This window comes from Aulonocara stuartgranti, assembly GCF_965226115.1.
Source record: "Aulonocara stuartgranti genome assembly, chromosome: 3".
Taxonomy (NCBI): domain Eukaryota; kingdom Metazoa; phylum Chordata; class Actinopteri; order Cichliformes; family Cichlidae; genus Aulonocara; species Aulonocara stuartgranti.
Genome location: NC_138941.1, coordinates 31,744,685 through 31,759,611, shown reverse-complemented (window position 1 = coordinate 31,759,611; position 14,927 = coordinate 31,744,685). Strand labels below are relative to the sequence as shown.

General features: G+C 40.5%; 1 protein-coding gene across 2 annotated transcripts in view; it reads left to right on the top strand.

The window, feature by feature from the left end:
• Nucleotides 1-14,927, top strand: part of LOC309703268 (protein phosphatase 3 catalytic subunit alpha) — a 69,450-nt gene that overhangs the window by 27,403 nt on the left and 27,120 nt on the right. For both annotated transcript variants that reach the window (XM_082528013.1, XM_082528014.1), the window contains exons 3-5: nucleotides 13,673-13,797; nucleotides 14,275-14,386; nucleotides 14,780-14,925. In XM_082528013.1, coding sequence (XP_082384139.1) covers nucleotides 13,673-13,797; nucleotides 14,275-14,386; nucleotides 14,780-14,925 — 383 coding nt within the window. The remainder of the gene's footprint in view (nucleotides 1-13,672; nucleotides 13,798-14,274; nucleotides 14,387-14,779; nucleotides 14,926-14,927) is intronic.

The following is a 14,927-nucleotide window of genomic DNA, read 5'->3' as shown; positions in this document are numbered from 1 at the left end:
TACTTTTTCTCTTGTCTTTTTTAGGCTCCATATATCTAAAATGCAAACCTTAGAACCGGCCCACAACTATAAGAAGAAACAGACTCATTCATCATCATTTACCTTAACAAACAACAGATGATGATTCACTTACAGACACTTCCCAGCATGTTTCGCACTGTGTATTCCAAGTATTCCACCTTCCCAAACAAACGGCAGCTCACAGTAACCTACAATAACTGTTTGTTTTATTTATTTGCAGGTATAAACAATATACAGATACAAGATTTTAAAATCAAACCGACACAATGGAAGAGAGAGCTGAATGTTTACAGCAGTATAAAACTTAATTTTCCTAATTAACTGAGTCACTGTTTTACCAAGCCACACGCGGGCCATGCCGATAACTAGAGCAGTGTATTTTTAAGAAACACTGCTTCAGTTCATCCAATTTGGCAAAGCTAACGAGCAGTGTTGCATTCAGTTACTAGGCTGAGTCTCAAAGCAATGCAGAGGGACGTTATTGAAAACATCTGCTAACTTTGGAGAGAGGTAGTATGACACATCGATCGTTGTTGTTTTAAAATCGCTTATTAGTCATTGTAGTTTTGAAAAAATGTCATTTTCATTTCATTTGCTTGGTTTAGCTAACAGCTTTTACATTCAAAGCTGCTAGTAACTGAAGCTTAGCTCATTCACCCCCGTCACACGCTGCTGCGGGAGGTTCGCTGATGCATATGCACAAATCCAGCGCGTCTATTGTCGTCTTTTCTTCCTGGTCAAGTGCCCTGTTCCTCCATTAGACTTTCTGATGAGGCTTCTTTGATGTCGTAATCAGAGGCAGAGACGCACTCATAGGATCTATGGCAACCAAACATTTCCTAATGTGAGATCATTCCCACAATATCATCCAGAGAGGCCTGTGTTCATATTTAGCAGGCATGGCACTTACTTAAATTCATAAATGCAAATACCCCCTTTTTTTTTTAAAAGCTGTTCATTGTTTTGTCTTAATGGATGTAGACCGTTATGATAACCCTTGCTGTTCGAGAGAGTTGAGGTAAACAAAAAGATGCAAACAGACTGCATGTTTTCCACGTCTGTCTTTGTGTTTGCAGGCACCTGAGAGCTGTAAGGTTAACAGATGTGTTGTTGAACACAGCTAGATTCCTCCAGTTTGAGCTAAAACTAACTAAGTGCATATTCAGCTGTTTGTGAAAATTAAACACAAGTTCATTCTCTGGGCGTCTAAATAGGGGTTAGAGGGTTAGGGGTTAACCCTAACCCATTTTAAATCTGACGCTCTAGGTGTTTAAAAACAAAAAACACAAAATGTGGTGCTGGGACAAATTGGATAACTAGCATGGATAAACCTTATTCGATTTTCTGGCTTAATCTGATCGCAGGGTGGATTCCTGTGTGTAAACATGCTCCAGTGGTGACCTTCCCTGGTCAAGTCGCCTTTTTAAAATCTGGTGCAAGTTAACATGTTTTGGTTTCAGATTTTACAGCACTTCAAATAAGGGATTTGCCAGGAAAGCCTCCTCTCTTTGTTGTGTTACATGGAAACAGTGGACAGCTTCTCCTCCGTGTGCAAGCCACAGATCCCGAGGAGCGGTGCGCGTTCGGTGCACTTGTGTACACGAGTGCAGCGATGAACCGGTTCTTTCCCTCCCACTCAACACCTCTGCCTCAACCCCTCTCCCACTCAGTAGGCTTGGACAAGGATTTCTCTGTTGCGCGTGCTCATGCGCCTGCTGTGTTTCCCTCTCCGTGCGCACTCCTGTTTGCTATAAGCATTTCTTTGTTTTTGCTCCCATTCCCTCTCTGCCTGCCATGTTTTGACTGTCTGTGTCACGGTCAGGAGCTGTTTCTCTCTGCCTCTCTCCGCGTTAGCAGGCCTCCCAATTCCCACATGACACATGGTCAGTGAATTAGTATGTAAATATTTATCATGGATGCAAAGCACCACGACATGTCAGCTACCTCTCTCTCTCATAGTTACTTCCTTGTTGGGCCAGATGGCAGGTGGGGTATTTCATGAAAGGGAGGGGTGTGTGTGTGTGATGAACGGTGCTGGCTTAGTGTACTGAGTACAAGCTGCTCTCATGGCCTTCACACAAGTCACCCATCAATAGAGCTCCTACAGCCACATCACCAGGCAACAGCCAGCTTTTAAACTATTCATACACATTTGCAGTGTGTGAGCTCCACTTTGCGCAGGGGCTCTGTCATGGTTTCCTTGAACAAATGATCTTTTAATTCTTTTTGTTGTGTGTTGATGTAACACTACATAGCTGAGTATAAAATGCTCTAAGTTTCCCTGCATCTTCCTTTAGCTGTTCGTGTTTGATAAGATTAGAAATAAATTCGAGAAATCTGCAAAGCATAGTTGGTCAGGAAATATTAAGACCTTGGTTGTGGAATTTCCTGTATAGAGCTTAAAAAGCCTCCTCCTAGACCCTGGTGAGAGTGGCAGTTTTATGCGCATAATGTGAAGTGTTTGCTCTGTGCAGCATTACAAGGTTGTTGAATATTTCCAATAGGTTCTTATGCAACAGTCTTATAATGAGAAATGCACTTGTATGGACATTAGAGCAAGGTGGATAGCATGTATGGTATTTGTACGTATGGGCCCTGCTTTATTTTGTAAAATGTGACAGCCAATGTAAACACGAAAAACAATTAGAAGATATTTTCTTTGTAGATTAGCAATCCTACAAGTTTACTGCAAGCCATGCAGTGCAGTGTTTCCCAGAGAGCTGCATAGTATTTATGGCAGTAGTAGGTATTGGGTGCACTCCAATGCTTTTAAATTGAAAAGAGAATTTGTGTAGTCAGTGTAGGCAAGACAGAGAATACATGTGTGTGAATGACAGGAAGGCAGGTGGGAAGGTGAAGTTGGAGGAGTTTAAATATGTGTCAGCTATCCAAAGTAACGAACAGTGCACGAGAGAGGTGAAGAGAGTACAAGGGGTGGAGCGGGTGGAGATGAGTGTCGGGGTAGTGAGACCTGCTATGATGTATGGTTAGGAGATTGTGGCACTGACAAAAAGACGGGAGGCCGAGCAGAGATGAAGCTGCTCATATGTTTATTGCAAATGAGCAACAGAGGGGCAGCTTAGGTTCAGTGGTCTGGAGACAGAGTTAAAGAAGTATGGCTGAGGTTTCAATATGTACTGATATACATATACTGGGCTTTGGTAAGATTCCACCCTCTAAATGGAGGAGGAAAGCAGAAGTTCCTCATCCAGTGAATGCTTGAACTGCAGCTGGTCACAATAGTCCCTGCTTTGCTGTGCAGCTTTGGATCTCGGCATAAAACAGGGATTACTCTGGCCGACTCCAGTTTAGGATAGTGCAGTTGGCATCAGTCTGATCCTGGGAGACCTGAGACAGCTTAATGACATTAAGGACTGCTTCAGTAGCAGCTTAAACAGCCCGCCAGTAGGAAACGCAGTAAAGAAAAGAACTAGTTAATTAGCAGTGACTGAACCTCCACTAATTCATCCACTAAAGACGTAAATTACAAAGCCAGTGGTATACATCACCTGCCCATGTAGAATATGTGTGGGAAACCATGCTGTGCATTTCATTGTAAGATCTACTCAATCATAGGCTGGAATTCCTCGATGTCCTCCTCAGCTCAATCCTGATAGCCGCTTGAAGAAACATTGTATAAACAAGGGTCCTTCTGACACGGGTCAGCTGTAATTTATTTTTGAATGTGTTTTGATTAGGACATTTATTTCCATCGTGGTGAGACCATTACAAAGGTCACCCCAAAGCCTGCTCTGTCATCCAGTGGGGATGACTGTTTTGGAGCCACAGTTTTGTCTGATCTTTTGGTCGGGGCTAATCCGATCATGGAAAGGTGTTTTGTTTTTTCCCCTATGTGAAGTAAATTAATATTGACATTTTCAGGGTTTGGTTTTTTTCTTTCTTTGATTTCTGAGGTCATCATTGATAATATTTGTCAATACTGTCAAGAAAAAATCCATTATTAGCAAATCTCCATGGATATGGATGTGAAGGGTTATGTTTTTTAATAGTTGGGAACTATTTGTATTATATCCAGACAAAATGAATCTAAATCTGACTGAAATATATATAATATGTTCAATATTTAGTTTTGCTGCTTTACTTTAATGGCAGCTTTCACAATATTGCATTCAAATTGATGTTTAGAACAGATTGCGTTTTTCATAAATGCGGGCTAAAACCGGGGGTATTGTTATCATCCAATCTCAATCAAAACACGATCTGACACAGTCTGTATCACAGTGGATTTCACTCGCTCAATGAGCGCGCCCTTTGGAGTGGCTTGTGTAGGTTCTGAAGCCAGGTTGTGTAATGCCCGCCACCCACTCAATAACTGCTGCCCGCTGATATGCTGCTACTCAGGGAGATCACTTTAGCACACAAGCAGTAGATGGCCAGAACGAATTGTTTCTCACTCCAGATAATGTACTCCCACCTGCTCTTCTTATGTGGGCTGTGGTTCTCACCTCTTTTTTGTGTGTTGTATGACAAGAGGGAGGGAGGCAAAGCACGTCTGTAGGTGTACTGGAACAGAGTGATGGGTGGATTGTGTGTTTGCTGCGATAAAGCAGAGCCCTGAGCTGGAGGAGTGAGCTGCTGTAGTGTTACCGTTTGATTTGCTCTGACCAGTGGCGTCCGGGGTTGCACACATGAGACAGCCGCAGTTCACAGTGACCGTCACATCGGGTCTTTTTGGCCACCGATTGAACTCTTAACATCACCGCATCGCCCCGCTGTTTTCTTCAGCAGCAAGCGATAGCTTTCCAAAAGGTCAGCTGGAGTCCTCCCACACACGGTGTGTTTTCCATTAGCTTCAGGTGAAATCGCTGTCTCTGGCTCCCTAAATGGACTTCTAAAAACATATTGTATATTAATTTTCCTGTGAAAACTGGGAACGCTTAATTTTGATAGTAATTACACTCGTGGTGGTCATCCATTCAGGCAATATCGTATTCTCAGGAGCACAGTTTATTGTGAATATTAGAACGTTTAGTCTACTGATGAGATGGTTACTTATGTTGTGCCATCAGCCTGTGTGGTTTTATACAATAGCTGCATTGGATTGCTGCCTCTGGTGATGCTCATAGAGGTCCTCTATCAGGTCAGGAGCAGCTTAGGTTAGCCTTTTTATTTTCTTGAGAGATATTGACTGCCATTGTTTGGAGGATTTACTGTCTTGGGGGTGTTTCTATAGTGATAACCAGCCTATGAAGCTATGAATCACTAGGATTTCAGAGTTGTGTTGACCTTTTTCGAAATATATTAATTTCTTGTTGTGTAAAAATTCCATTAACACCTAATGCATATGCTGCAGTTTGAATATTTCAAGTCAAGAGTTAAGTCTGCATAAAACTGTCGAAGAATTCAGTAGTCATGTAGGTTTTAAAAGGTCAACATTTTTTATTTTCCGTCATTTTTTTTTTTTTCCAATTTTACATAATGAGTTCATGCTTGTGACTTGGCTTTGCATATACACAAACCTGATATTCAGTTTAATTTTTAATACAATGTCAAATCACAACAACAGTCACCTCAAGATGCTTTCTATTGTAAGGTCGATCCTACAATAACACATACAGAGAAAAACCCAACAATCATATGACCCCCTATGAGCAAGCACTTTGGCAACAGTGGGAAGGAAAAACTCCCTTTTAACAGGAAGAAACCTCCAGCAGAACCAGGCTCAGGGCGGGCCGGCCTGATATGACCATCCATAATCAGATATCCCAACTGCAGTTTGTAAAGCTTCTGTTTACAATTGAGAAGGCAGTCAAAAGAAATTTGGTGAGCTGAGGGGCTGCACCAACAAGAATGTTGTTCATGCAAAGCTACTCTAGTAGAGCCTAAGAATAAAAGTGAGGCGATGGAAATGAGAATTATGAGTTTCATTTAATTATCTTATTTTGGGGCATAAGACAAATATGTGTAGCTCTAATGAAAACAACTAAGGAATCAACATGTGGGCATTTTAAAACATCAAAGAAAACAATTTGAAATGTAATTTTAGTCAAATCAATAAACCTTTAACAATGATTTAACAATGATACATCGTTGTCAGGATGAATCAATACATTCTCTGTTGGTGAGGAAAAAAATTAAACCTTTCTAACGATGATGGTGTGATTAGAAGTGCTGCATCATGATCATCTATCATATCTGATAGACAAAATATAATTTATGTATCCCAAAGTTTGGAATTTCTGAAAAGTTGGGATCAGGTGGGAACTTGGTGGCATTAAAGCACCAACAGACTGCAATGAAGTATTTTTCTCTGAGTACATACAATTTAAAAAAATTGGTGTCAATAAATAAGTTTTGTGCAACTAATATTTAATAAAGCTCCTTTTGAGTGTTTTTGTTTCAATAAATCACTTTCACAGGAACTTTACAACAATTGAAAACAGACCAGCGCTCCTTTGAAGTATACTTAGCTTGATTGCAAGAGAGAGTGAGGACGTCCTTAGAAATGGGACTACAACTACAAGGCTCCTTTTAAGTTGGTCCCCGCTGTGGATTTAAACAGTTACTCTGTGTGGGTTTAATAAAAGACAAATGGTAAAGTAGAGGTTTACGATACAGTCACGCAGAGCTGATTCTCAGAGCTGTCTCACGAGGCTCGTAACCTGAGATAATTGCTCTCCAACGCTGTCCTCCAGCTTCCACTAATTGGGTATCTCTGTGAAAGAGTTTTTCACTGGCTCTTATTGTGTTTCTTGCTCCTAGATACAGTTCATAAAGCAACGGCCTCGCAAAAAGAAAGTCTGTGTCCTTTTCAAATTAGATTTAAATCTATTCACCCTGTGGTTAATTACTCAATTAGCCGATTACTTGAAGAATAGATGAATTGAGGTGCGCTGGCTACGAATGCCATGCTTATCATCACAGTTACTGTGATGGTGTTCAGTGGATACTGGTAATTGGTATCTTTGGTGTTATTTGTGTGTTGCATTTTGCAGGTGAATAAACTTTTGTAATATGTTCACTGAACTGGAAAGGCTTTAAGTTTATTAAAAAAAAAAAAAAGAGGAAAAACTTATTAATTATTGTTTTGAACACTAGCTGTGAATTTAATTAAAAAACTTATCTGACTGTATTTGTTGAAATCTGAGGCCCTAATAACACATTTGTCCACGAACATCTCCACCAATATATATGGAACTATTTAATAGGTGTGACGTCACGCTAAACACCGTTTAAAAAGAAGATTTCAACCCCTTGAAATGAGCTGAGGAGACTGTGACTGTTTCTTGTATCCAGTGGCGTGTCTAGAAAATTTTTGTTGGGGGGGCCAGGTAGGGGCACAAATTTGGAGAAGGGTGGCAGATGTAATTGGCAGATAATGTTTAAAAAAAATTTCTACCAACCGTTAACCATAATTCAATAATCCTATAAACCTAATAACCGAATGCGCTTTTAACTCTTATTAGAATGAGATTTTAACCACTACGATGCAAAGTTTTTAGATACTGCGTTGATAAAGTACAAGAGATACAATCAGTGCTTTGTCAGTGTTTACTCAGCAGTCAAGGACATCAATATTTGCATAGTATTTTTACTGACATATAGTGCACATACGTATGTTTTGGGCAAAAACATTTTTGAATATTAAAATACGAACATTTGTAACAAACAATTGACAAATTAGCCAATTCCAATGTAAAACTTTACCTGCCTATTAAAAAAAGAAGATAATCTTCTCACAAACTGGTGTTTGATTTTGAAACAGGAAAAAAGTGGGGAAACAACTGAAAAGACTAACATTTGAATAAAACCTGAAAGCAAGTAAATACTTTCTATGCTGCCTTATGGTAAACTTTGGTAATATTGATAAAGAACAACACTGGCTGATGATGAAATCCAGTCAGCTGGCATGGTGACACTGCCAGTATTAACCTGCAGGGCTGGACTGGGACAGAAAATTGGGCATTTTCACTACAGGCCGACCCACCAGGTATTAAAGCCATAAAGACTTTGAATGAAAACAAACGCTGTTGTGACAGTGATGTACAGTCTTGTTGGTATATGTATGATTTCTATACATTTTATGTCAGATAAAAACTTTGGTTGAAAGATTCAGATAGTTATTTAATAAAAGCTAGATATTTTAAATGAGAATAAGAAAGAAAAGTATTTCTTTGTGCCCCCCTTTCCCTGTTAATGCCCTACCTGGCCCCTGGCAAAACTTTCCTAGATCCACCCCTGCACAGTTACCAGCTGTCAGCTACATAAAAAAGGATCCTGGTGTTATTTGTCTCTCATAAACAGTTCATAACTTCCCTTCAACTCATTCATGTCACCTAAAAGGTAAACCTGTTTCTCCATCACCTGTTCAGCTCTGATGATTCAGTAAGGACATCTCCTGGTTTCATCTTCATGTTTCCCTCTCACCACATATCCAAACCCACATCATGACCAGCAGCTTTACAGCTGTGGCTCCAGCAAACATCAGCTGATAGTAGAAATTAATATTAAATAAATTCTAACAACAGCTGATCAAGCTTAAACGTGCTGCTGTTGTTTAGCGCGACATCCGCTGGTTTCCTCTTTCTGGCGCAAAGTGGGCGATAAATAAACGAGAGAAAAGCTGATCAGCTGATCATTGATCAGTTTCATGATTGAAGTAGCAACAGAAGAGGCAGGGGGAGAGAATGAGAGAAGAAGAGGCAGCTGTGCAGCGTAACGACAGAATAACTCCAGCTTTGTGTCTTTTTTTCATTATAGCGAAAGTCCTGGACAAACTGCGTCTCTTCTCAGCTCAATACGAAACGTGTAATATTTTCTCTGAATGAGGGACCATTCCATTTTTAAGGAGCCATTGGCAACTCTACTAACCTTATGAATAAAATAAAGTTCACTATCAGTAACATCATAGCACCCACCCAGCTGGCTAAAACGCAGTATGAGTTATTGTAACTGAGGGTAAAAACAAAAGTCAGCACAACGAAAATAAACTCCACCTAAACTTGGTTTATATCTGACCCAGATAGACTGCAGGTCATAACTTCTTACCTGAAGTTCAGTTCACCTGACACTCAGACTGGTGGCTGCCTCGGGGCTCTCCTCCTGCCTCCCCTTCCCTCATCCACCTGCTGGCCTCTGTGGAAGCTCCGCCATAGCCACCACCAAACAACTGAGTTATTTTTACACATCGACCTGCATCTGGCCAATCCACCACCTCTCATTGTTCATGCCCGTGTGCATATGCCCGGTATGCCCGATGGCCAGTCCAGCTATGTTAACCTGCAACCAAATCTGCAGCTCCATACAGCAATGTTACGACTTAGATTATATCTTATAACTCATAACTCTTATGTTAGCTGCCCTCAGTAGCATACTGTCTGAAATATTCCACAGCTGCAATAATTCTTTAAGTGTTATTTTTTCCTTGGGATTCTAATTTCACCGAAGTTTACTAAACTCAACAAACTTAATATTACTTACCGGGACATTTATTCTGTCCTCATTTTCTTTCACCGAAAAATTGTTTCCTGCGGTGCCGTCTTCCGTGCTTGGCTCTCCTACCTTTGCTAACCTGATGCACATAGCGCAGAAGCCGATGCTGCATTCACTTACACTCGGATATCTGAGCTTCACCGTGAAAACATAATCGGACATTTGATATTTGATTGAATTTTATTGTTTTACCTTTGGGGTGGCACCTGGGGTGGCCAGTCTGGTTGGGGGGGTGGCCTGTGCCCCCCCCAGGCCACCCCGCTGGACACGCCATTGCTTGTATCAGGCTGTAAACTTGTTTATTTTTGTTGGTCATTTTAACATGGGAGTCTGCAAAGATTAAATCGCCTTTCAACCATAGACTGTATAAAACACTGGCGTAGCTCCCAGATTGGAACAATTAAGCCAATGTTGAATTGCCTTAAACCAGCAGTCTGTGTAAAGACCGAGTACTGTGATTGCAAAAAGACATCTAGTCCTCTAGAAGTCTGTGGGAAAGCATCTTTTTGCATCGACCTCACTTTCTGACCAAACTGTTTCCTAAGTCGTTTCACATAGAAAGAAACAAGTACTCTGCCTCAAGTGGCCGCTAGGAGAACTGCAGTTTTTGCCACTTGGCATAATGGAGCTTCACATTTTAAATGTGTTTTAATCACATTTTTGTTTCTGTGCAGAAATGATCCAAAAGTTAACCAACTCTTGAATCGATCTTTATGGTATCTACCAAATTGAGCAGAGGCTTTTCAATCACATTATCTGACATCCCTCAATGTTGTCTAAGCAGCTAATCTCCTGTTGCTTCTGTTCATCCTGTATCCTCGGGGAGTGAAAAGAGTATTGGATCACAGTGATAAGAAACTAATTCAGACTGAATCGGTGTGCTGGCTCATTCCTGACACAGATGTCATCCAAGAAGCCAAACCTGACGGTCGGTTTATCTCATACCTGCTGTGCTTGTTGTAAAATAACAAATCTATATGATTATAGTTTAAAGTTACGAGATAAAGTCATTGATTACTAATAAAATGTGGTATGATGTTCATCAAAGCTACAAGCTACCTCTGCTGGCACCCTGTGGCATCTGGCGCTGAATTGTTGGCGAGTGATCCTTTGGGTTGTGTGGTTTACAAGGTTTCTAAAGAAGTTTCTCGAGAATGAATCCACAGTGCTCGAAAACTATGCCTCTATCAACCAGTCAGGTTGCGTTTTACAAGCTTTCCTGCCCAGACTTATCATGAGTGTTATGGTCCTGAAACTGAGACCAAAATATGGAGTTTCATATCACACTTGAGCTGTTCCATTTCACAACAACTTTTGAGATAGTGCCTCTTATCATTTGTGTGGACACCATATGTATAAAGAATGTAACTATATGCTGCTGACAATCATGTCGTCACATTGCCTGTGCTAAAAAGCCATGTGGGGCTGTGTTGGTTAAATCATGCTTTAAAGCATAAACTGGAAACGCACCAGAATGAGGTTTGTTTTTGTTGATGATCCAGTAAATGTTATTGTGACATCTGTTTGTTTTTTGTCCTCATTTCTTTCATAGGTTCATTATTTTAAGAGGTAGGATGACTAAGTGTGGGTAAAGTATTAACCAGATCTATGATTTGAAGAATAAGTGCACTCCCTAATATATGTAGTAAAGATGAGTATGTGAGCACCAAAGATTTACGTCACCATTTCAGTGTCTGACAAATGTTGAAATGCGTCCCATCTCCCCCTCTGTTCCCATGTTGTGTTGTTGATTAATGGACTGAATAGTTTTAGCAGAACATTAAGATGTCAAATGAAGTTCCCCTTTGACCTTTACGTATAAAATCACGCTCCTTCTAGGAAGTCTTGCTACTCTGTATCTTGGTAACGCCCCCCGGAGGTTATTTTGGGCAGTTATTTATTCCACTACACAACCACTTGCGTCAGTCCAGCAATACCATTGGCTGAGTATGTTTCCCTGCTTGGCTGTCTTAAAGAAGACAATGGCTCAGGAGAGGTGGGTGATTCAGCAATGCCCATGATCCAGAGTACACAAAATGGAGGAAAAAAAAGATTGTAAAGTCCAAACGCTGATCTTAACCCAAACTGTATGTAACTACAGGGGTCCAACAAAGAATGGCCACGCATCATACTGATGTCTTCGGAAATTTATTTCTCTCTCTCTCTCTCACTCTTATTGTCTTCAGACACCGTGAAAACTGAAGAAACACAAAGTATACAACATAAATGTTTTGAGCTTTTCAGTCTCTCATATCAGTGTCCATAAACAGTCTTGTGCAAGCAGAACAGAAAAATGCACAATAATGGATATCACAAAAATGTCCTCTCATTACCAGTGTAGAACACGTATGCAACATTATACAAACAATATACATGAAACCATACCGTGTGCGCCTCTTGGACCACATGCAGAATAACATTAACGCTGAGGCTGTAGATGCATCTGTAGCCACGTATCCATGCTAGCTCCACAATGCCGTGATTGTGCTCTCAACCAAACTCTGGTCATGTGACAATTACAAACTTTACCTCATACAAACTTTACAGCACTTTACATATTTAACAAACCCATATTTTGTAATCACATATTTTAGACATGTTTTTTTAATTAATGTTACACTTTTATCATCTTATCTTGTAAATAAAAGAACTAAATTAAGCATGAATCTATCACAGAAACATGAAATAACCAACTTTATTTTAACTGTCTCAGGGACAGTTACACTGTAAACCTCTGGCATGTCCACCTAAAATTATGATGATCTGAAACAGGTTTTGAAGTGGTCTCAAAAGCAGATACAGGAAGGGTTTGATGGATTGTTGCAGGATTACTAAATTAAAGAGTCCAGTCTTTGTGTGGTCTGATCCAGAAATCCTGGTTAATCCAAAAGCTCATAACTTTTTTGTAAGTGATAGAGTGACCAGATAGCACCGAAGCCACGTACTTTGTAATTGTCTTTTAATATTTGTCGTGACAAAGCCAGGTTTTTAGTCGCATCAACAGGGGAAACTTAGAAATGAACACAGCTGGAAGCTTTGTGGTGGTTTAAGTTCAGTCAAATGCTAGTTTATTTGTTCAAATTAAGTCTCGCAAGCCAGCTGAAACACCTGAAGGTTATAAAGAGATTGAAAGAGGATGGGATGGAAAAGCAAGGCGTGGAAAGGGACACTCAGTTCTTGTGATTCCAAAGTATTACAGCATGTTAGAAGGAAGATGGCAGATGCACTGTTAACAATTTTTGCAGGCTTTGATTAAAAATCTCTTTTTAGGAAAAGCTTGTTTGGATTATTTCTTATTTACCTTACTTTGTGCAATGGGATAAACGCTATGTGCAGAGTTATTAGGCAAGTCATAATTCCCATGATTCACTTTATTGTGTAATACTCTCAATCCAAACTCAAAGTTTAACAATATGAAAGTGAGTTTTGTTATCTTTAGGAGGAATATAATTATGCATATTATCTGGACATAATAAATTACAGAGAAGATTTTTTTCCAAACTCTCATCCTTATTCTCAATTTTATACAGCGTGTGTATATAAAACCGATGACGTGGTATGTTGGTTTCTTGAACCATTTGGAAGCAGCTCGGCCTCCGAAATGTGTCCAAAGATCCTCATTTGGTCATTTTTGAGGCTTCTGCTGGCCAAACAGTGGGCTGCTTGAAAAACGAAAGGGAGAAAAATCTAAATGTGACCATTTTCATCACTGTGGACATGTTGTCAGCAGTAGTTTCTCCCTGTTCATTTTCCACAACACCTCTGAAATGTTCTTGGCCCATCAGCCTGTAAACAGTTGCCATGTTTCAGTAGTCTTTACCTTGGCATTTTGGCATTTAGTAGAGCTGAGGGACAACCAACAGAGTCAACAAAGTGCTCTGCAAAGCTGGTAATGGTGTGGGTGTGGAGCCCGACTCTCTGACAGCGGTTTCAGAAAGGATGCAATCCAAGTTGCAGTCAATACTGAACAACCGTTCACGCCCTCTCCATCGTCCACTACTTGTGCTGATCAGCCACAGGAGCGTGTTCAGCAAAACACTCATTCTCACACGATGCACCGCAAAACACCACTTGTATTGTGTGTGTTTGTATTGTGTGTGTGTAACTTTTCACACTAAGAACTTTAGTTTTACTTCTTCTTTTTTACATAGTTTACATTTTTATCATTCATATTTTCTTTTTTCTGACCTTTTTCCAGTTTGCGGAGACATCCACGGGCAGTTCTTTGACCTGATGAAGCTGTTTGAAGTAGGAGGCTCACCAGCATCCACGCGCTACCTTTTCCTGGGGGACTACGTTGACAGAGGGTATTTCAGTATTGAAGTGAGTCTGTATATTTGTTTTTGTCCTCACCAGGGCCTAATCAAGTGTGACACACGCCATGTGTTCGGCTGAAGCTGTGTTTATTAATAGCTTTCTCTCAGCGTAGATCAAATCAGGCTGCAGATATTGTAGTGGTAATAGGCTTTTGTAATAATTTCAAATGTGCCTTGGAAAGCAAATGTCAGAGTGAGGCTTGGAGTTATATATATAGAGAGAGAGAGATATTTTAAAATAAAGCAATATACAGATATTTAATCTGGGAATTTGCCTATATGTGTATATGGCCTGAAATATTATTCTTTTATTAATAAAAGAATAATGTGTTGGCGTGTGCCATGAGCACAAAATGCAGAACTACTTTTATTGTACCACTCTGTAAAAGTGACACGATGTGACTCGATGGTTTTATGCTTCCAGCCTCTTAGAAATATGACAAGCTAACAGTTTCCTGCTTTCTTTTGTTCTGCTTTGTTTCAGTGTGTGCTGTACTTGTGGGCCTTGAAGATCCTTTACCCCAAAACACTGTTTTTGCTGCGTGGGAATCACGAATGTCGACATTTAACAGAGTATTTCACATTTAAGCAGGAATGTAAGTAACGCTTGTGCACTTAATGTTTAACCTTTTGATATAAAGCGAGTTAGCCTCTGAAGCTCTGCACGGGGAGGGAGCAAATTGAGTTATCCTTGCTAAAAAGCTGTTTATTATGTGTGCAGTTCAGCCACTGACCTCAAACGTTCGCTTAAAAGCACACTCTGGCCCGTTACAGGATTCAGCCTTTATATTTGTACATGTCAAAACTGTTTCTGTTGGACTCGGACGAGATGGGGGGGGGGAAAGCCCAACGAAACCCAACAAAAGGGAAGTTTTTGGAACTGCGGAGAGCCTTTCCGTCCGAGGCCAGTGAACTTCCCTGATGTATGAGAGCGCCGTTGTTTGACTTGGCATCCTCTGTTCTCCCTGCCCCGTTTCTCCCCATGACAGGTAGAATTAAGTATTCAGAGAGGGTGTATGACGCATGTATGGACGCCTTCGACTGCCTTCCCCTGGCTGCACTTATGAACCAGCAGTTCCTGTGTGTACACGGAGGACTATCTCCAGAAATCACAAATCTCGATGACATCAGGAAAGT